The 22269-nt window shown below is 46.4% G+C and overlaps 3 protein-coding genes across 5 annotated transcripts in view; 2 read left to right on the top strand and 1 right to left on the bottom strand.

The window, feature by feature from the left end:
- The window catches only part of LOC310697098 (beta-1,3-galactosyltransferase 1-like), a 125984-nt gene that overhangs the window by 46133 nt on the left and 57582 nt on the right, over positions 1 to 22269 (top strand). The window lies entirely within an intron of this gene.
- The window catches only part of LOC310697094 (beta-1,3-galactosyltransferase 2-like), an 83082-nt gene that overhangs the window by 27140 nt on the left and 33673 nt on the right, over positions 1 to 22269 (bottom strand). The gene's annotated exons all lie outside the window — the stretch shown is intronic.
- LOC310697093 (beta-1,3-galactosyltransferase 1-like) lies at positions 17697 to 21547 on the top strand. Its single transcript, XM_083483404.1, is given in 3 exon segments — positions 17697 to 17732; positions 19675 to 20990; positions 20993 to 21547. Coding segments are annotated over 2 exon segments (1290 nt in total). The 5' UTR covers positions 17697 to 17732; positions 19675 to 19763; the 3' UTR covers positions 21056 to 21547.

The following is a 22269-nucleotide window of genomic DNA, read 5'->3' as shown; positions in this document are numbered from 1 at the left end:
GGACAGCGCCGATGCCAAAAGGTGAGGCGTCGCAGGCAAGGACCAGCGGCCTGGCTTCACTGTACTGTACCAGCACACTGTCTGACGAAAGGAGAGCCTTGACCGCGTTGAAGGCCGCCGTCTCCCGATGACCCCAGGACCAAGGCGTCTTTGTGCTGAGGAGTCGGTGAAGAGGCTCAGCCACCGTGGCTTTGTGGGGCAGGAACATGTTATAAAAGTTCAGCAGCCCCAGGAACGCCTGCAACTCTGTCTTGTTCTTTGGGATGGGGGCCTGCTGGATAGTGCGGATCTTGGATGTGGTCGGGTGAGGGCCGGAGGCGTCAATAAGATAGCCCAGGAACTCCACCTGTTGAATGGCGATCTGGCACTTCTCCCTCTTTACCTTGAGCCCGGCCTCTTGGAACCTGGTCAGCACGGCGCGGAGGCGCTCGAACAGCTGCTGGTTTGAGTCTGCGGACACCAAGACGTCATCAAAATATGGTACCACGCCCGGAAGCCCTTGCAGGAGACGCTCCATAAGGCTTTGGAAGATGCCAGGAGCCACACTCACCCCGAACTGCAACCGGCGGCAACGGAATGCCCCTCGGTGGGTGACGATCGTCTGGGCTTCAGCAGTGGCATCATCGTGGGGCAGTTGTTGATAGGCTTGGGCAAGGTCCAGCTTAGCGAAGACCTTACCCTCACCCAGGGAATGCAGCAGGTGTTGGACAACAGGAACCGGATAAGCGTGCTGCTGAAGTGCCTTGTTGATTGTGCACTTGTAGTCAGCGCAGATTTTCACCGACCCGTCTGGCTTGACAGGCGTGATGATGGGGGTTTCCCACTTGGTGTGGTCAACCGGCTCCAAAACTCCTTGGGTGATCAGCTTGTCCAGTTGTTCGTCCACCTTAGCCTTGAGAGCAAAGGGAACCCGGCATGGATCAAGGCCAAGGGAGATGGGCGTACCTGTATATTGCCCCAAAGTGCCATCAAAAACCTCGGCAAAGTCTTTGACCAGACCCTCAGTCTCTGCGTTAGAGATGCAGTTGATGCCGGTGACTTCCAGGCCGAGGGCATCAAACCAGTCTAGCCCTAGGAGGCTTGGCCGCTGACCTTCGACCACCACCAGTCGGAGCAAGCCCGAACAATCCTTGAAGGCGATCCGGAACCGGCCAACGCCTACCACGGGAATGTCGTTTCCCTGGTAGTCTCTCAGGTGTACGCGGTGAGAGTCGAGTTGCCTTTTGGACACTCTGGGCACCAGTCTTTTGATGGTGCTCCAAGAGACGATGGACAGGGCAGACCCGGTGTCGATCTCCATGTCACATGGAGCTCCTTCAATGAGCACTGTGACGTTCAGCTTGCGTCGCGTAGGCGAGTCGGTTTGGCCAATCGTGGTTCCAGACGGGCAGCGGCAGTTGGTGAGAGTGAAACAGCTTTCCTTGGCAGACTGGAGTGAAAACTTGGACTTGCGAGTTTGTGAGGGGGGGGTGTCAGATGGAGCCGATCGGCAGACCTTAGCGATGTGGCCCCTTCTGGAACACGTCCGACAGATGGCATCTCTGAATCGACACTTGGCACAGGAATGGTTGCCTCCGCAGCCGGCACATTCCGCTTGGCCCTTGGACTTTTGTTGGAACTTCCTGCACTCCCGCTTTGTCTGGTGCACGTCATCGTCTTCACTGGAGGATCCCTCATCACTGCTGGGCTCTTCGTGATGCACTGGAACTGGCTTCCTAGCAAGACGCAGGCTGCTGGACTTGCGGATCTCCTGGGCAGCTTCTGAGGCCACAGCCTCCTCAATGGCTTTCTGTAGCGTGAGGTCTGGCTTGGTGAGGAGACGCCGTTGCAGATGGATGTCCCGGACCCCGCAGATGATTCGATCCATCAGGGCATCGTCTAAGTCTCGGAACTCACAGTGCATTGCAGCCTGTCGCAGGGCAGTGGTGTAGTTGTTGATTGACTCCCCCTCTGCCTGGTTCCGGTGGTAGAACGCATGGCGGAGCAATCTTGGACGGCTTTGGTGCGTAGTGGTTGCGGAGCTTCTCTTGGATTGTGTCCCATGGTGTTGCCTGGACTGCTTCAGGCGCAACCAATGCTCGGGCCGTCTCAAACACCTCAGGCCCACAGAGGCTGAGGAATAGGCCCCGCTTACGCTCCTGTGATACTTGCATGAGCTCGTTGGCTTGGAGGTAGCAGTCGAACCGAGCGAGGTAGGAGTCCCATGATTCAGAGGCTGGCGCAAACGGCGGTAGAGGCACAAGTGAAGCCATGATTCTGATGCCTGCGTGAAGGGCGATGGATGGAACACCGTGCTCTAGCCAGAACAGTCACTGATGTTCTGTTCCACCTGTTTCTTTATAAACACGATGGAATACTGCTGTTGAGATGTGTGCAATGTATTTATTAAAATCAAAACTATATTTACTATATTTTCAGCCATTTGCAAGGGCACACTGCCAAAAAAGCAGCTTTTTTTTTTTAAACTTTAACTAAATCTCTTAGCTTGCATTTGCACCAGCTCTAGTCAGCATTACCCCTTCCCTTTTTCCAGTAAAAGAAAAGGCAAAAGTGTCAAGGTACACAAAATTCCTGATTTTGGCACTTGGTGTTGCTATGGCACCAGAAGCTGGACTGCTCTTCTCGCCTCTTTCCCCCCTTAGGAAAATGCCTCAACTCACTTCAGTTTGTCTTGTCTTGGATGCCCACATTTTTTAGGGAAGTGGTGGCAAATTGATTTTTAGTGTGCTTCAAGGTAGGATTGGTTCCAGCTGAATCCTCATCCAACCCATTTTTACCAAGTGACCTCTGAGGTGCCAGAGCACTTAGAGGAACACCCTCCAAAGGTCTTTAAGAATGCTGCAGTGTTTTGCAGACAAGTACGGATTCAAAAAGTAATTGAGAAAGGTGTGCAAAATAGGCCTGGGGTGTGTGACGGATGAGCCCCAATGGATTTCAAGCCAGAATAAGCCCTAAATGAGGGGGGAGGGATTTGGTTCACAACAAACTTCTTATGAAGTAATTCGTTGTTTAGTCGTGTCCGACTCTTCGTGACCCCATGGACCAGAGCACGCCAGGCACTCCTGCCTTCCACTGCCTCCCGCAGCTTGGTCAAACTCATGCTGGTAGCTTTGAGAACACTGTCCAACCATCTCGTCCTCTGTCGTCCCCTTCTCCTTGTACCCTCCATCTTTCCCAACATCAGGGTCTTTTCCAGGGAGTCTTCTCTTCTCATGAAGTGGCCAAAGTATTGGAGCTTCACGATCTGTCCTTCCAGTGAGCACTCAGGGCTGATTTCCTTAAGAATGGATAGCATGTTTTGAATATATTTTTTATATAGCTGACAGACAAATAATAATAATAATAACAATGTATTATTTATACCCGCCCATCTGGCTGGGTTTCTCCAGCTACTCGGGGCGGCTTCCAACAAAACACTAAAATACAATAACCTATTAAACATTAAAAGCTTCCCTATACAGGGCTGCCCTCAGATGTCTTCTAAAAGTTTGGCAGTTATTTTTCTCTTTGGCATCTGGTGAGAGGGCGTTCCATAGGGCGGGTGCCACTACCGAGAAGGCCCTCTGCCTGGTTCCCTGTAACTTGGCTTCTCGCAGTAAGGGAACCGCCAGTAGAATCAGAATCTCTCCCCTTCACTCTCTCTCTCTTTTTCTTTTTCTTTCTTCCTTTGTTTTTTGTTTTAATTTAGATTAGAGTTTTTCATGCTTTTTGCATTGTAAAAAGTTATTTTGTAGTTGATATTAACATTTGTACATGTTCTTTTAAGCTTTAATAAAATCTACTGGGGATGGGGAATAAATGGGTGGGCTTATTTATCCCTTTGTTGTATTTTGCACATCTAACTCAACAGTAACCAAGGCCGGCCCTGCCATGAGGAAAGAGTGAGGATTTATTGTCTTTATTGGCCAGTAAGGTTGACTCAGAGGAATCAGTTCCTTTTTTTTTATAATATGTTTTATTGCTTCTTTCCAGGCTCAAAAACATAAACAATAACACAACAAAAGCAACATTACAGAAAGAAAAAAGAAAGAATTAGAAAAAAAGATATTCATCTTTCCATAGCAGTTTTTCATGATCTACCGGACTTCCCCACATCTTCCACACCCTGCATTCTTTACAATAAAAATAACAGCAAATTGTTACCTTGTTTCATGCGTTTTTTGTACTTTCATCTAATTATATTTTAAGTTTAGGGTACTTGTTGTTAAGTCACATTTTTTCCATAATCGGTCCTAAAAAAATTACTCTAAACTTTGGTCTTTTCATAGTTATAACCTAATTTCCACCATTTTCAAATTTTATTGCTGAAGCTAATTTTTCCAAAACTTAGCAAATTCTCAACATTCATATAACTTATAATGTTTTTGTAGATAGTCCTTAAATTTTCTCCAATCCTCTTCCATTGTTTCTTCTCCCAGATCTCGGATTCTGCCAGTCATTTCAGCCAACTCCATGTAGTCCATTGTGAGATTGGGAAACAATGAAAGCATACAGAAAGGACGTGCCTCAAACTCAGCCTTGAGAGCTAGACATGTATACAAGATAACACAGTCGCGTACGCCAGAAAGGGAGAGCCAAAGGGTGGTGCCCACACTGAGAAGGGAGTAAATATGAATAGAGTAGATTGAACAATGTATTAGAAATGTGTTAAACTCTGATAGGTAGATTGTAAGCCAAGCCTCCAAAAGAGGGGCGGCAGTAAGGGATAAAATTACGGTGCTGAAACCAGATCGGGGCTCTTCGTATCCACGGGTACGGAGGGTCCGCTTTTGCAAACGCGCTAATAAAAGGGTTACCCTTATATTGAAGTCCTTTGTCAGTTTCTATCCACGGACAACTTCCCACAACTTTTGGCGCCCAACGTGGGGCTCTCGACGGGCTGCTCGGGGGGATCTCGGAATCCGGGTAGGCGCCCCTCCGTCTTTTCGGAGTGACCCGAGCCGGAGTCCACCCGTGACGGTTCACGAGGGCTAAAAGACAGGACTTGATATAGGGGGATAGAGAGAGAGAACTAGGTCTCATTTTTGGCGGTCCGGGACCGCGAGCACCCAGCGGGGACGCCCGCCTGTTCACTAGTTGCGAGAAGCGACGCTGGACTGTATTGGGTGAGTAGACATGAGAACTTTGTAAACTGTGCTGTGGGACGGGGGTGAGAGACTCGTCTCTTGGATGAAAGAGAGGCTCCATACGGACGCGTGAGTGTGGATCAGGGTTTCGGCCCTGACGGGAGGATTAGCTTGCGGTTCCGTCTCTCCCGCGAGGGAAGCGGCCAGGCGATTCCGTGTGATTGTGTGAGTGAGTGAAATTGGAGACATTGTAAACCATGGGTAAGGGTCAGAGTAAACGACAGAAGGATTCAAAGGACAAGGGCCCAATTGACCCTAACAGTCCGCTGGGTCAAGTATTGATCCAATGGGACGAGGACTATTTGAAAAAGTTCACCGGTAACCTCATAAAGGTCACCATGATCAATTTTTGCAGGGTGGTCTGGCCAAAGTACCCGATAGGGCCAGACGCCATGTACAACTGGGATCCTGAGGGGGAGACAGATAAATACTGGATGACTCAATTGCGAAACTATTTGATAGCTAATAAGAAAGATAAGGAGAAGCCTTACCTGGAGGTGTGGTTTCACGTTCAATTTTTTGGACCCGACCCACCCCCAACTAGGCAGTTTCTAATGAAAAAGAAGGAGGAGGAGTCGGACGAGGAAACACATCCCGTCCCCTCTGCTCCTCCGGCCATACAACGGCCACCTAGTCCGGTAACGCCCCCCGCTATAATAAACTCACCGACAGGAGGCCGGCCCGAAAGGGAAAAGAACTCCTCTTCCCCCGCCATTGAGGAAATTGAGACTCCAGAGGGAGGACTGAGCGATACAGCCGCCTCGCCGCCGCCATATTATGCGTTGCACAGGGAAGTACAACAACTGAAAAGGGACGTGTATAATTTCCCCCTCCCTGGAAAGACGTCTCACGCTTCCCCTGGGTCTGAGACATTTCGGAGTTATAGGAAGGAGAAAGGTTGGAAGTTCGTCCAGTCTCGGGATCCGAATGAATCCCCAGTTCAGAGTTTCCCCCTCCGGGAAACCCCAGGGGGCATTGATAATGCAGGCCACCCGGTTATGGTATATGTGGTTAGTCCCATAAAGCCATCGGAACTCAGAGAACTGAAGCAGACCTTACCTAAAATGCATGAGAATAGTCAGGAGGTCGCGAACCTCCTACAAATGTGGATGGGACCACACATATATACATATACTGAACTGATGTACATTCTGGGCCATCTATTCACCCCAGAAGAAAAAGCAATGATTAGGAGGGCAGCCATGCAGTATTGGGAGACTAAGGAATTACAGAGAGTGGCGGCTCCACCGCCTGTCGGTGCAGGGCAGCAACAGGCGGTCCCCGCGGAGACTAAGTTCCCCATAGGGGATCCGAATTGGGATATAAATGATGAGGCGCACCGGACACATTTGAAAGATTTGAAGGAAATGATATTGGAAGGTATCAAGCATGCCGTGCCTCAAAGTACCAACTTGACTAAGGCTTTTGAAGTTAATCAGATGAAAGAGGAGTCGCCGGGCGACTTTATACAGAGGATTAGGGACCATCTGACTAAGTACTCGGGAGTGGCGCCGGATACACCTGCCTTTGATAGCCTCCTAAAGATGCAATTTGTGACAAAGGCATGGCCCGACATTCAGAAAAAGTTGCAGAAGATGACCTGGCAGGACGCCGTGATCATAGATCTAGTAAGGACAGCACAACAGGTATATGTTAATAGGGAAGCGGTAAAAAGTAAACAAAAATGTCAGATGATGGCAGCTACTTTACAGAAAACATGGGAAATCAAGAAACAGCAGGAGGTTGAGGCCACTAGAGGGCAGAGGGGAACGGCATATCAGGGAAGGGGGCGGGGAAGGGGAGGAAATACCTCAGGCCCCGGTATCATTTGCTATCGGTGCAACAAACCCGGCCATTTCGCCCGGGAATGCCGAACTCCAAGGGCTAAATTACCTGAGAGGGAAGAAGTTAGAAGGGGGAACCAGGCGCCCAGGCAAAAAGGAGCGGAGGAGGATACTGGAGCGGCTGAGTTGTTTAGTTTGTATGACGAATAGGGAACCTCCGGCTCGCTCCAAGGGGCCCGGAATGAGCCACTGGTGAATTTGTGCGTGGGGCCCTCTAAGAAATCAGTGGTCTTTTTGGTCGACTCCGGAGCGACCCGGTCTTCTGTATGCATATCTATTCCCGGGGTGCGCAAGACCATGTCAAACTTGAAAGTGGTAGGAGTGAGCGGAAAAGCGAAAGAAGTTGTACAATTAGAAGAAACTACTATAATGAGGGGAAGCCGAATGGCAAAGGGGTCCTTATTGTTTATTCCCGAATCAGGAATAAATTTATTAGGACGAGATCTGATGGTAGGACTGGGGTTTCAGTTGCTGGATTTAGACTTAGGAACCCCCATGTATCCCTTACAGATAGAAGACGAGGAGCAAATAGACCCAACAGTGTGGGCAGATGGGAAGACGGTGGGGAGGCTAGAAATAGCCCCAATCAAGATCACAGTGAGACCCGGGATTACCCAGTCGTGGACCCCCCAGTATCCCATGACAAAGAAAGGAAGGGTAGGGTTACAGCCCGTAGTGGATGGGCTTCTGGAGCAGGGACTGCTAGAACCCACCATGTCACCTTTTAACTCCCCTATTTTAGCAGTGCAAAAGAAGGATGGGAAATATAGAATGGTTGAGGATTTGAGAAATATAAACAATATAGTGGTACCCCGGTTTCCAGTAGTGCCAGACCCTTACACGTTGTTAAGCCGTATCCCACCCACTACCCGATGGTACACGGTTATTGACTTGAAGGATGCATTCTGGACTTGTCCCCTGGATGCTGAAAGCCGAGATTTGTTTGCTTTTGAATGGGAGAATGCGAACACAGGCAGGAAACAACAGTACAGATGGACAGTTTTGCCCCAGGGGTATACAGAAAGCCCACTCCTTTTCGGGCAAGCGATAGGGGAGAAGTTGGCGGACTTTACTACCACTGGCCCCAACCTCTTGTTGGTATATGTTGATGATTTGCTGATAATTGGGGAAAAGGAAAAGGAAGTGAAACAGGATTCTATAAGATTGTTAAACTGGTTGGGAAAGCTAGGAGTGAAAGTATTGAAGGAAAAACTGCAGTTCGTCCAAAAGAAAGTAAAGTACTTAGGGCACTGGTTGGAAGGGGGAACAAGGAAGCTAGACCCAGAAAGAGTTAAGGGAATTTTGGAACTACAACCCCCAAGAAACAAAACAGATATAAGGAGGATGTTAGGGTTGCTGGGGTATTGTAGATTATGGATAGACCAATATGCAAAATTGGTTCAATTTTTGAACCAAAAGCTTATTGGGGACGAAAAAGTAACGTGGAAGCCAGAGGATGAATTAAGATGGGAAGAAATAAAACGAACACTGGTCGGGGCCCCAGTCTTAGCACTGCCTAATCTCCAGCAACCGTTTCATTTGTATGTAACGATCAGTTCCCAGACCGCGGTAGGGGTTTTGGCCCAAAAGAGAGGGGGGCGGTATCAGCCGGTCGCATACCTTAGCAAAACCCTGGAACCAGTAGTGCGGGCGTGGCCCACTTGCATCCAGGTGGTGGCGGCAGCGGCTGTATTGGTGGTGGAGAGTAGAAAATTAACTTTTGGAGGAGCGCTGATAGTTCATAGCCCCCACCAGATATCCACCATAATGACTGGGGCGGCCTCCACATGGATGACGGATGGTCGTTTGGTGAAATATGAAACCATATTACGAACAAGCCCCAACATCACCTTGGGGACTGACCGAAATTTAAACCCAGCTGAGTTTCTGATCGGAGAGAGAAAAGAGTGGGAGCCAGATGAACATGACTGTATGGGTACTATACAATTAATGTCCAAGGTCCGGGAGGATCTGTCAGAAATGCCCCTGGTGGGGGGGGAAAGGTGGTACACTGATGGTTCTAGTTATGTTGAAGAGGGGAAAAGAAAGTCAGGATACGCTGTAGTTAAGGAGGACGGGGAGGTGCTTGAGAGTGGGGCTTTGCCGGCGACTTGGTCGGCTCAGAAATGTGAAATCATGGCTCTGACACGAGCCCTTGAGTTAGCTAGAGGCCTAGAGGTGACTATATGGACAGACTCTCGCTACGCATGGGGGGTGGTACATACCTTTGGTAGAACTTGGAGAGACAGAGGGTACATTAAGGCGGATGGAAAACAAATCGAGCACATGGCATTACTAGAAAGATTACTAGACGCCCTCACGGAACCAGAAAAGGTGGCAGTAGTCCACGTCCCGGCTCACACCAGGGGAATGAGCCCCGCGGAAGTGGGAAATAGGTGGGCTGATTTGAGGGCGAAAGAAGCCGCCAGGGATACCCCTAGCGCCACACTAACCCAGCAATATAGTTTGAAGGTACCGGTCCTGATTAAAGAAGACACAGGAGACCTGGTTTTTACCTCTCAAGAATTAGACTACATGAGAAAGGAGGGATGGGAACATAGGAATGGTGATTGGGAGACCCCAACCGGGCAAATGGCAATACCTAAAGCTACGATGATGGGGATCTTAGAAAAGGTACATGAAAGTGGGCACTTCGGGACGGAGGCGATGATTAATATGGTAAAACCCCTGTATTGGAGCAAGGACATGTGGCCCATGGCTCATTCGATAGCTTGGAAATGTTTAATTTGTCAGAAAGTAAATAAGACCAGAGCAAAGAAAACTGAAAAAGGGGGAAGACCCCTCGCAGTCTGGCCGTTCCAGAGGATACAGGTGGACTTCACAGAACTACCAGAGAGAGGGGGGCAGAAATATTTGCTGGTATTTAAAGATCATCTTACAGGGTGGGTGGAAGCCTTCCCTAGCAGGAAGGCAACGGCACAAGTGGTGACTAAAGCCATCTTAGAACATATAGTCCCCCGGTACGGTGTAATTGAGGCCATCGACTCGGATAGAGGCACCCACTTCACTCAAAGGATTTTACAGGAAGTGATGGCAGCCTTGGGAATTAAGTGGGACCTGCACACACCGTGGCACCCTGAAAGTAGTGGCAAGGTAGAGAGGGCGAACGCAGAGATTAAAAAGCACTTGACTAAACTATATCTGGAGAATGGGTTGCCCTGGACAAAGAACCTTCCACTGGCTTTATTAAGAATGCGGGTGGCGCCGAGAAAGGACCTGGGAGTTTCTCCTTTTGAATTGATGACAGGGAGACCCTACCTGGCCCAGCTGGGACAGCCTCTCGTAGAATTTAGGGATCTGTTCCTAAGAAAATATTTACAGTCACTCTCCCAGTCTTTGTTATCTCTCCATAGACGTGGTGTTTTGGTCCAGCGTCCTCCTCTCCTAGAACATCAGCATACATTCCAGCCCGGTGACCGGGTCCTGATAAAAGCGTGGAAAGCGGAGAAATTGCACCCTGCTTGGGAAGGTCCGTTCCAGGTATTGCTTATCACCGAGTCGGCGGTGAGGACCAGAGAGCACGGGTGGACTCATTATCACAGGGTCAAGAAAGCCCCACAGGACTGGAGGGTAATTGTTGATCCCGATGACCCGCTGAAGGTGACGCTTACCAATCAGGGAACCAGGAACCGGAAGGAATCCAAACGCTAACCCCAATGTGTCTATTCTGTACCTGCAAGTGTCTTTTTGAATGCTGTTGCTGTTCTCACTGTGAAGGGTGTGTCTGCTGCGTCCATTGCACAGAGGAGTGCAATCTCGTGTGCATAACGGACATTATACTCCAATACTGCACGGTTGAGAGAGGAGGGGAAATTGCATATTGTAGTCTGGTTCCGACCCCCACAGTGGTTCAAGCCCTCAAGGAGTTGGAGGAGACATAATATGAAAATAAGTTGGTTGAAGGGATTCCTGTTGGGCCTTCTAATGGCCGGTGTGGTTTGGGGCTCCGCAGAAACATCGTCATGCGCAGAATGTATTCAGGTCACTAAAACTGGGAGTAGAATTACAAGGACTCTGATGTATTACAACGTTGCCCCAGAGTGTAGAGAGGCGTTAGACCCATGTGTCTATAATCAGACACAGTACTTCAGGTGCAGAACCAAAGAAAATAAAATTGAGTGTTATGAACCTCTAGCAGTGGGACCTATTACCTCCAGCATATATGTATATGGATATAAAGGGGGAACAGCAAATAAAGCGAGTGAGAGGGTACGTATGTTTTCCCTAGCACAAAACAGGCAAGGATATATAGCCCACAACTCTACTAGGGGCACGGAGAAGATACATGTTTGTTTCGATGCGTGTACTGCTATCATCAAAGGACAAGGGCCTAACGACCAGGATGGAGTTACCTGTGGGTCATTAGACTGGGAGAGGTCTTATCTCCAAGAGAATAAGTATTTGTTTCAACAGCTTATGGGTTCTAACGTAGGGGCCACCCCCATAACCAATTACTGGTATACTGGAGGGGTGGAAGAAGCACCCTCATATAAAGGACCAGAGGGGATAAACATTACCAGGGGGGCGGCTTCAACGGCCTGTGGTTCAGGGAAATGTAACCCTATATGTTTGTGGGCCGAGGAGTTATCTTCCACTACCCCCAAGTATATACATTTCGGATTGGGGATCGATGGTACTGGAAAGGACCCCTATGGATATCTGATAGTTCAGATCCACACCACAAGAGTAAGTAAACGGCCTATAACGGTATACGAGAGTTTTGAAGAAGAGATACAGCAATTGAACACTCTACTCCTGCCTCCAAAGGCTCATAACATGTTTTTAAGCCTGGCCGAGACCATCGCTAAAGAATTGACTGTGAGGAATTGTTTTGTATGCGGAGGGACTAACATGGGAGATCAGTGGCCCTGGGTAGCTCACGAGGTAAATTACACGGAAGTTCAGAGGAACGAAAAGAATTATTCATATCAGCATCCAGGTAATGAAGTGTGGCGCATATCAAACAGTTTGGTAGGAGTGGAGTGTTTTGTGAGGAATGTATCGGCAGAAGGGGAAGGTACAAAGGTGGGGGATACTCCTTGTGTAGGACAATGGAATAATAAACAATGGTGGAGCTCAGATAACATTTCCAGGGAATGGCCATCAGCACTAGCCAATATGACTAACATGACGTTTCTCAGGGACCCCCAGGACACCTCAAGAGAATGGACAACTCCAGACGGATTCTATTGGGCTTGCGGAGAATATGCATATAATAAACTGCCTTTAGATTGGGTGGGGTCCTGTGTGTTGGCCACTCTGCGACCAAGTTTCTTTCTGCTCCCCCTAGAGACGAAAGCCAAGTTGGGTATGCCCGTATATGAGGAACTAGGGCCCAGGAGAAAAAGGGCGATTCACATAGGGACATGGAAAGATAGTGAGTGGCCCCCAGAAAGAATAATCCAGTATTACGGCCCTGCAACCTGGGCTAATGATGGGACGGCGGGGTCTTTTGGAAGGGACCCAATCTATCTCTTAAATCGTATTATTCGCTTGCAAGCTGTAGTAGAAATTATAACCAATGAAACCGCTGCCGCTTTGACAAAACTTGCTAAGGAAAGTGCAAAAAGCCGCACCTATATTATGCAGAACAGATTAGCGCTCGATTATTTATTAGCGAAAGAGGGCGGGGTTTGTGGGAAATTTAATTTGACTAACTGCTGTATCGAGATAGATGATAGTGGGAAGGTAGTAAAAGACATAGCCAACCGAATGATAAAAATAGCGCACGTGCCGGTACAAACATGGGAAGGCCTTAATTTCAGGGAATTGTTTGGCTCATGGTTCCCGAAATTGCCAGGGTTACAAGCCATCGTAGCACTAATTGGATTAATAGCCGCTGGATGTGTGTTGATTCCCTGTGTGTTGCCCATCTTTATGAAAGCAATCAACAACTCACTCTCCCTGTTAGCCCAGCGACACGTAACCACTCAGTTAATGGCGATGAGATACAAACTCATCCCCACTGATGATGAAGAACAAGACCATTGGGAATTGTTGCGTGAGTTTGAGGCAAGGTACAAAAGAGAGGGGGGATTGTGAGATTGGGAAACAATGAAAGCATACAGAAAGGACGTGCCTCAAACTCAGCCTTGAGAGCTAGACATGTATACAAGATAACACAGTCGCGTACGCCAGAAAGGGAGAGCCAAAGGGTGGTGCCCACACTGAGAAGGGAGTAAATATGAATAGAGTAGATTGAACAATGTATTAGAAATGTGTTAAACTCTGATAGGTAGATTGTAAGCCAAGCCTCCAAAAGAGGGGCGGCAGTAAGGGATAAAATTACGGTGCTGAAACCAGATCGGGGCTCTTCGTATCCACGGGTACGGAGGGTCCGCTTTTGCAAACGCGCTAATAAAAGGGTTACCCTTATATTGAAGTCCTTTGTCAGTTTCTATCCACGGACAACTTCCCACACCATCAATTGCGTATGCCACTCTTCCAGCGTGGGTAACTCTTGTGTCTTCCAATATTTGGCGATAAGTATTCTTGCTGCTGTAGTTGCATATAAGAAGAAAGTTCTATCCTTCTTTAACACTTTCTGGCCGACAATGCCCAGGAGGAAGGCCTCTGGTTTCTTGTAAAAGGTATACTTAAATACCTTTTGTAACTCATTATAAATCATTTCCCAGAAGGCCCTCACCCTCGGGCATGTCCACCAGAGGTGAAAGAATGTCCCTTCAGCCTCCATACATTTCCAACATTTATTATCAGACAAATGATATATCTTTGCAAGCTTGACTGGGGTCATGTACCACCTATATATCATTTTCATAATATTTTCTTTCAAGGCATTACATGCCGTGAATTTCATACCGGTGGTCCATAACCTTTCCCAGTCTTCAAACATAATGTTGTACCCAATGTCCTGAGCCCATTTTATCATGGCTGATTTAACTATCTCATCTTGAGTGTTCCATTTAAGCAACAAGTTATACATTCTTGAAAGCACTTTCGTCTTTGGTTCAAGTAATTCTGTCTCTAATTTCGATTTTTCCACCTGGAAACCAATTTTTTTATCCTTTTTAAAAGTCTCTTGAATTTGGGCATAATGTAACCAGTCTCGCACCTTGTTTTTTAATTTGTCTAAGCTCTGCAACCTCCAGTTGTCTCCAATTTTTTCTATTATCTCGCAGTATTTTGCCCAACCAACCTCCATATTAAGTCTTTTTGGGGCCTTTGCCTCTATTGGTGAAAGCCACCTCGGAGTCTTGTTTTCAAGTAAGTCCTTATATTTAGTCCAGACAATGAATAAAGCTTTCCTGACAATATGGTTTTTAAACAATTTATGAACCTTTACCTTGTCGTACCACAGAGGAATCAGTTCCAAATTCTGAGCAGTGCTTACAGAGCAGGCGCTCTCTGATATACAATTCTTAAGGCATGAATATGCATAAGCTTCTGTCCAATCCTAGAATTACACTACTAATTACACTACTAACGAGATCCTTATATGGGCAACTCTAATTGCATATGCTTTAGAGGCAGAACAAAGACTATTTTTTTAGAGGCAGAACAAAGAATTTTTCCTGATACAATGGGGCAACTCTTTGGTGCAAAGGAAATTAGCTAGAGGTCTTTGCTTCAATTGTGACTTTTATTTTGAGTCTACTCTGAGTCTAATTTAGTCCAATATTAGCAATGGACTAATCTTCCTTTAGTCTTGATTTTTAACCAGCTGGTGTCTTTCAATAAAGCAAGTACATAATTGTGATTCCATTAAGTTGAACGTCTTCAACAGTCAAATAGATCCTGAAACTTTCACAGAAGTGAGATAGTTTCCAGAGAGTCAGTCCAGTCTTTTTCCCCAGGAGGGAAATTTAAAGTACTCGTAACGTTATAATCTTCTCAGGTTTAACCTCCATTTTAAGTCAAGTTCAATCTCACCGTGTGCTATGTCCAAGTTCAACTACAGTTCAGGTCAAGATCATTATCTTAGGAAAACTTGAGATTGGCATAAATGGAAGCTGGGTGCAGTCTTTTAATCCTAATTGTTCATTAGTTAACTTCTCTTCCAAAGTAAATTTCATCCACACATATATTTTGTGCCTATAGCACCAGTAATGGGAGCGGACTTCCTTTTTTCACTCCCATTTTCTTGCCGAAATTAGCCAAATTAATTAATTCCTTAATATTTCCTCACCTTCCAATTGGCACACTATGCTGGAAAGGCAAACACTCGTGACTGGATCAGAGGCTTTGCTTCTGTGGAGCTGCGCTGGTGCCAAGCTCACCAGCGCCTTTGGCTCCCCACTACTCTGTTCCTGTTATGTACTGAAGTTCTCACCCTGGGCCAGCAGGGGGATACTGTAGATAGTTATGCAAATAAGGGATCGAAAGTGACGTTCAGTGATTGGATAGTTTTAGAAAATTGTTACAGTTACGTTGTACTGGAGCTCTGTATAAGCAGGCTGACTAAACCTTTCAGTTCAGTTCTGTTCTGGCCTGGGAATAAAAAAGAGCTGTTTGAAGAATCGCTGTGTCGTCTGATATGCTCACCCACAACTTAACAGTTCCTTTCGCTGCAGCGCCATCAGTGAGCCGCAGGACCCCGGGACATCCCAATGCTCCTCATGGGTTTTTGGGGGGAGGCGCATCACCCTCGCACTCTTCCCCTTCATTCCACAAAGCCAAATCTGACATAGCTGTCAGATTCACAGTCCGCCTGCCATGTTGCTGAGACCCAGAAGTAGGAAGTTTTAAAATGTTTAATATTTTATTATTATATGTTGGAAACCACCCAGAGCAGGGTATAAATAGAATAGTAATAGTAATAATAATAGTAATAGTAATAGTAATAATAATAATAATAATAATAATAATAATAATAATAATAAATGAACAGGGCATCCCTATTTGGAGAAATAATGGAGGGTGTTGTGTATTGAGTCAAAGGATTTTATATCTGTATTATTATTGTCTATATTTGCATTAGGGTAAAGTAACTGCCTTTTGGTTCCAGAGGGTACAGCTACTACTGGTTCATTTAAGCTGCTGTATTTGGATCCTCTGTCTTATTGGTTTCCTCCAAAAGGCAGGACTGTGATTGCCTGATATTGTTTCCTCCAAAATGTATCCTTTCTAGCTAGTTCCCTGTCCCTATAAATGTAGCTTTCCCCTCCTCAGTCTTCAGTCTTGTTTGCTTTAATAAAGAAGTGTTACTAGAGAACTGTCTCCAGCATATTATGTCAAGAGAGCTGAAATCACAAACCCCACGTCACAACAGAGGGTATGTGTAGGAACCTGGCGCCCAGCCAGTTGCCCCTCCCTCACCTGTCTTTGCTTCCCCGGCCAGAACAGGTTTCTGGAGCAAGGCTGGCAAGCCCGTCTACTTTTCCAGAAACAGGACAAAATAGAACCGGTAGGGCTGCCACCACTCCCTCAACCCAGGGTTACCAGAAGCCACAGCTCAAGAGAGCCAGCTGTGCTCCTTTGTTACCGGCTAACCCCCAAACTACAAGCTGTTTTCACGAGCTTGCAGGCAGAAAGCCTTTGATACAGCGCAACCAAGAAGTCTAGATGCTGGAATTAGCCATTCCCCGGACAGGCACACACAACACAAGAATATGTCTTTCTTAAGATTTATTTAAAAAAACAAAAAAACATGCTAATAAGCAGGCACTTCATTTGGTACATTACAAGTACAGAAAAATGAAAACGTTGTAAATTATAGCTAGCTATATACTCACTTCTATACTCTAAGGCAAAGCTAGGATAGACAGTCTTTCAGAAGTCCGCATCCAAAGGTCTCAGAAAATCTTCAAGGCAAAAGCACAAAAAGACGAAAAGACGGCTGCTTGGTGGACATCAGCAACCGGGCAATTCCTTGCGAAAATGCTGAGCGCGCGCTTACAAGCCCCTTTGCAAGATCTTTTATCCATAACGCACACGTGGACTTAGGAACCCCAAAACCCAATCAGAACCCTTTGATTACTTTTGAATTCTCCAATGAACGGCTTGAGGGCTAATAATTCTAACTTATTGCAGCTGAGCCAATTAAACCTTCAAAACCCAATTAAGCCTTCAGAACCCAGATCAAGGGGTTTCCTCCCTTCCCATGGAGACTGGTAGAACTTAGGCAGATGTACATTCTTAAGCAATCAAGGATAGATAGCATTTCAAAGGGTATGGTCACAGCTTCGAACACAGGTGTTTAACCTTCAAATTAGCTCAACAATTCCTTTCCCATAGAAGTCCTTTCACACCCTTGGAGCCAGCGGGCCCACAAATTAAAGCAACAGGACAGCTCTCATATTCCTTACTGGTTTCCCACAAAGCCTGACTCTCCACTTGACCAAAGAATAGCTACCAGGGGAGTACTAACTTTACTACAGTATGCATTATATTAACACCCATTGGCACATGTATATAATTTATATAAAATAATCATTTATATAAAATACATTTATATAAAATAAATGTATCCCTTTCATCTTGTTCTTGTGTTTGGCTTTGGGTTCTGAGGGGCATGCTCTTCTTTTTTGGTGCGTGTGAGATTCAGCATGGGATTGGCATGCAGGTGGTGAGTCCTTCCAGGTGCCTCAGTGGTCCTGGAAAAAAGACTCTCCTGGAAGCAGAGTCCCTGCTCCCTCCCCTCTGTTTTAGCTGGATGATGTAGGCGTTGTCCCTTCCTCTTGTGCCACACCTTCCCTGGGGAAAGGTAAATTGCAGCTGACATGCAGCTGGAGTATTCTGTCAAAGGCAGCTGGTGACTTTGAGTGAACAGCACCTCAGGCAGGTAAGTGCTCACCTGAGAGAAGAGAATGGGAGAGGGGTAGAAAGGCCCTCAAGGAGGGAGAGAACAAATACCTGGAGCACTGAATGAGATTTCCTTGAAATTGATGATGGCAAAGGTGTTTCATAGAGCAGGCATGTATTTATTTAACCATTTGTTTGGTCACCAAAGGTGACCAGGAGATGTATGCGGGTGAGTGGGCTGGGGGCTATGGTGGCTGAGCCCTCTGTCTCTCATGTGGAAGCCCCTTGTGTTTTTATCCTTCTCTGGAGGAGACCTAGTCTAAGGTTGCTCAAATATACTCCGAGTCAAGAGTGGATTTCATGCTCTTTATTCAGCTCATAGTGGTGAGGAGGAATGAAAGTTTCCCCAAAGTATCTGCTTTATATACATTATGTACATAATGGGCTGCACGTGATTAGCTAAGGTTTCTTCCTTTTTATTCCAAGTTTTACCAAATGTGATTGCTCCTGAGTGACAGGGTCCAATTCAGAAGTACCCTCAAGCTGTAGACCTGCTCCTTCCAGCAGTTTATGAACATTTTGCATAGCATAGAGAAACCAGATTTAGAAAGCCTTTTCTCCCTCTCTAATAACACTCGAACTTGTGGACGTTCAGTGAAGCTAAAGATAAAAGAAAGTACTTCTTCACTTCAAACTATGGAACTCTCACCCCATTATGAGGCAGGAGTCGTAATTGCTTCCTTTTCGTTAAAGGTATTCTGTGGCCAAATATAGCCTATGTAGCCTGCCAATTAGGGCAAGTACAGGAGGTTGTTGACATTTCTTTCAGCAATCTTAATCCCAGTTTGGGATTCATCCAGTCCAGCCTTTCGCATGATGAATTCTGCATATAAGTTAAATAAGCAGGGAGACATTACACAGTACAGGCTTGTTGTACTCCTTTCCCAGTTTTGAACCAAGCAGTTGTTCCAGATCTAGTTCTAAGCTATTCCTGTTTCAGATGAATAACGTAGCGCTCTAAAGATGTTGAGATTTAGACTACCTGTATTGCTTAATTTGCCTCCTGCACCTGCTGAATTTTTGTTTATGCTGCTGCTCTTTCGGTGCATTCCAAATTTTATGGCCTAATTTGGAAATACAGGGAGGAATTCCATGTAGCACAATGGCAATTGTTCCATCAGTGCAAGCTCTTCAGCTTACCAGACACCCTGGCACACACCCAGCTGGGCCCTTTACCCAGAGTTTGTGTTTCCTTTTGGAAGTGAGGTACAGTGGAGACAGTGTGGTCTTTATATGGTTAATTGACACATACATATATACAACCTGAGCCTATGATGGAGAGGGCCGGAGCATAATCACCTCAATAAGTTATTGTTTCTCCCGTAGCCACAGCTGTGGATCCCAGCAGAAATCAAACATCATGCTCTGCCTCTGTGCCTTTCCAGCCTGCAGCTTTTCCTCTAGTTCACAAAACACTCCCCCAAACTTTGACTTTGTCTTTCTAGCTGGGGGAGGGACCCCACCCATTTGCTGTCTCAGACAGAGCCCCTCCCCTTTGTTTTCCTTTAATGACTCATCACCCAGGTGATTACCTCATCAGGAACCTGGTCTGGCTTATATTTTAACACTTACTGGATCCAGGAGTTCAGGAGTCTGGCGCCCATAAACTCATATAACACTTTATTCGGATTCCAATGGATCTGTAAATAGATGGGTTGAGTGAATAATGCCAATCCCTGAGAGTGCATATTTTCCTTCCAGAAACAGATTGCAAGGGCAAGAAGGCAGATGTTATGAGCAGGTCCTAAGTGTGTCGACAGTTGGCAGACTGATTATCTGTGCACCAGCCTGATCCCCAAAGCTCCCCTTATGTGCACGCACAAACACAAACACACACACACACACACACACACACACACACACACATAGAGAGAGAGAGAGAACAGAAGTCACCTCCCTTTCACTGGGCTTCTCTTTTTCAGGTTGCCGTTGGAAACAGGACAGAGCTGGCCAGGATCTCTCCCCCGCTCACATACAGTCTGCAAGTGCCCTCCTCCTGCCCACCAAAAGTATGGAAGGTGCCAGGAAGATGTTCATGGCCCAGCTGCAGAATTTGCCCACTGTGGTCCTCTTCATTTCCTGCTCTGCTTTTCTTTTCCTACTTGTTGCGAAGAACGAATGGGAGTCTCTCGACACGCTTTCCTCACCACACGACATAAAGGTCAAGGGCAGCCCAGATTCTGCAGACAATCGTAAGAGTGCCACGATATTTGAATGGGAATCTGCAGTGGAGAGGACAAAGGAGACCAAGCCCTCTGGTCTGATTTCCCCACCACAACCAGTGGCCAAGCGGCATCCCTTAGAGGTTGTCTATTCCACTGATTATAAGTTCCTCCTCAGCGAGCAAAAGAAATGCTGGGAGAGGAGCCCTTTCTTGATCCTGCTGGTGATAACTGAGCCCCAGGATTTTGCCACGAGGCAGGCCATCCGGCAGACGTGGGGCAATGAGAGCTCGGTGCCTGGGGTTTCCATTCTTCGTCTCTTTCTGACGGGTGTCCACCCAAAATTTGGATACCTGCTCCAGGCCCTTTTGGAAGTGGAGAGTTCCATCCACAGAGACATTATTCAGCAGGACTTCCTGGATACCTACAACAACCTTACCCTGAAGACTCTGATGGGCATGGAGTGGATAAGCAAGTTCTGCCCCAATGCCACCTACGTGGTGAAGGCAGACAGTGACATCTTTCTCAATGTGAACTACATGGTGTCCCACCTGCTGCAGCCTCACCTGCCACCTAAGAAGAACTACATGACAGGGTACATCTACTGGAAAACAAAGCCAGTACGTAACAAGGCCTATAAGTGGTATGTGCCATGGGAGATGTACCCCAATGAAACCTACCCGCCCTACTGCGCAGGCCCTGGGTATGTGTTTTCTGGGGATCTGGCCAAGAAGATCTATCAGGTAGCAAAGACGATCAGGATCATTAACATGGAAGATGCCTTCATGGGAATCTGCCTGTATGAGCTGGGCATCAGCGTGACAAACAGCCCCTGGCGTCTCTTCAACGTGTTCAAAGTCAAATATGAGAAGTGCAAGTTCTCCAAGGTGGTGGTGGTGCATCACTACGGGCCAGAGGAGCTGCTGCAGATTTGGCCTAGCTTTCAGGACCAGAACCAGACTTGCAAGGACCTGCCTCTTTGGGTTGTTGCCAGTTGTGCAAAAGACGTATTTGTCATCTTCTGTTGCTTTTTCATATTTATAAATATATATATATATATGCACACACACATACACTGTCTGTTTTCAAAGAGCTTTTCCCAACACACAACGCAGCATTATTTATACATGAATCACCATAAAGACGTTAACCCAGCCATTCCCTGTTCTCTTTGAAGGATGAGATAAGGTTGAAAAGGTGAATCCTCAACCAGGGAAGAGCATTCAGAAAAAGCACCGTATTTTTCACTCTATAAGATGCACCAGACCATAAGACGCACCTAGTTTTTGGAGGAGGAAGAACTGGGAAACCCCAGAACCCCCCCAACCCTAAAACACCTGCACCCTGCAAAACAAATAAAAAACGTTAGAAAGCAGGCAGCACATATCAGCCAACCCTCCCCTAAGCCAAAAGAGCCTAGTTCATCATTAAAAATTGATAGGGCAGGGGGGTCTTGATGGGCCTTGTAGTGCCCTTGGAGCTATGCTGGGGATCCCAAAAACAGACTTGATTTTTTTACTGAACGCCTTTTTCACTTGTCTTATAATTTTGGCCGGAGACTTAAATGCCTGGGTAAGAAAAACCCCGTTGTTCCCTATTTAATTCATATAATCTATGTCTTTTGTTTTATTATGATTTTATTAAACTGATTTCTTTATATATCTGTATCTTGTTTTTTTAGTATTGTTTGTGTTTCTTTAGTGTAAGTTGCTTTGCGGGCCGCTAAGTGGGATAAAAGTAGTGTCTAAAATAATGCTGTGGTTACGATGATACAATCTGAGAAGTGTTTTATTAGCTCTTAATATATAAGAAAGCCACTTGCCAGGTTTCTCGTATACCCTGAGGCAACCCCAGAATAGACTCCGTCTATATAAGGGCAGGCACACCTTGATTCTGGGTCCTCCTCTTTTCCTGCATGTGAGGGGAGCACCCTGTTGCAACAGTTCAATAAAGATCAGACTTACTAGCTGCTTTGCTTCTCTGGTGGCCTCTGTTATTTTCTCCTACCGATGGAGAACCTAGAAAGCAGATTTTGTTTACAACAATTCCTGGGAGGTAAGCTGTAAAATCCAGTGATCAACTCATCAGGGAAGTCATCAATAGGACCAAGACTGTGTGAAACAGGGAGGGGTGAGGCTCCTCCTCAATATATGTGCCTTAGTTGGCAGGGAAAGAAAAGGTTTAGGGTTTCAGCTTGTGTGACATAGACTGAAGGAAAACTGTTTTTGTTTTTAATTACAAGTGCACATAGTAAGACAAGACACACAAAGAAGAAGAAACAAGAAATAATATCCACGTGGAAAGCAAAAGAGATCAACAACAAGAAGATATTGTGTAAATTAGAAAAAAGGGGGA

Source organism: Podarcis liolepis (genome assembly GCF_965112155.1).
Source record: "Podarcis liolepis genome assembly, chromosome: 17".
NCBI lineage: Eukaryota > Metazoa > Chordata > Lepidosauria > Squamata > Lacertidae > Podarcis > Podarcis liolepis.
The sequence above is the reverse complement of the archived record's forward strand: the minus strand, read 5'-3'. Positions and strand labels throughout refer to the sequence as shown.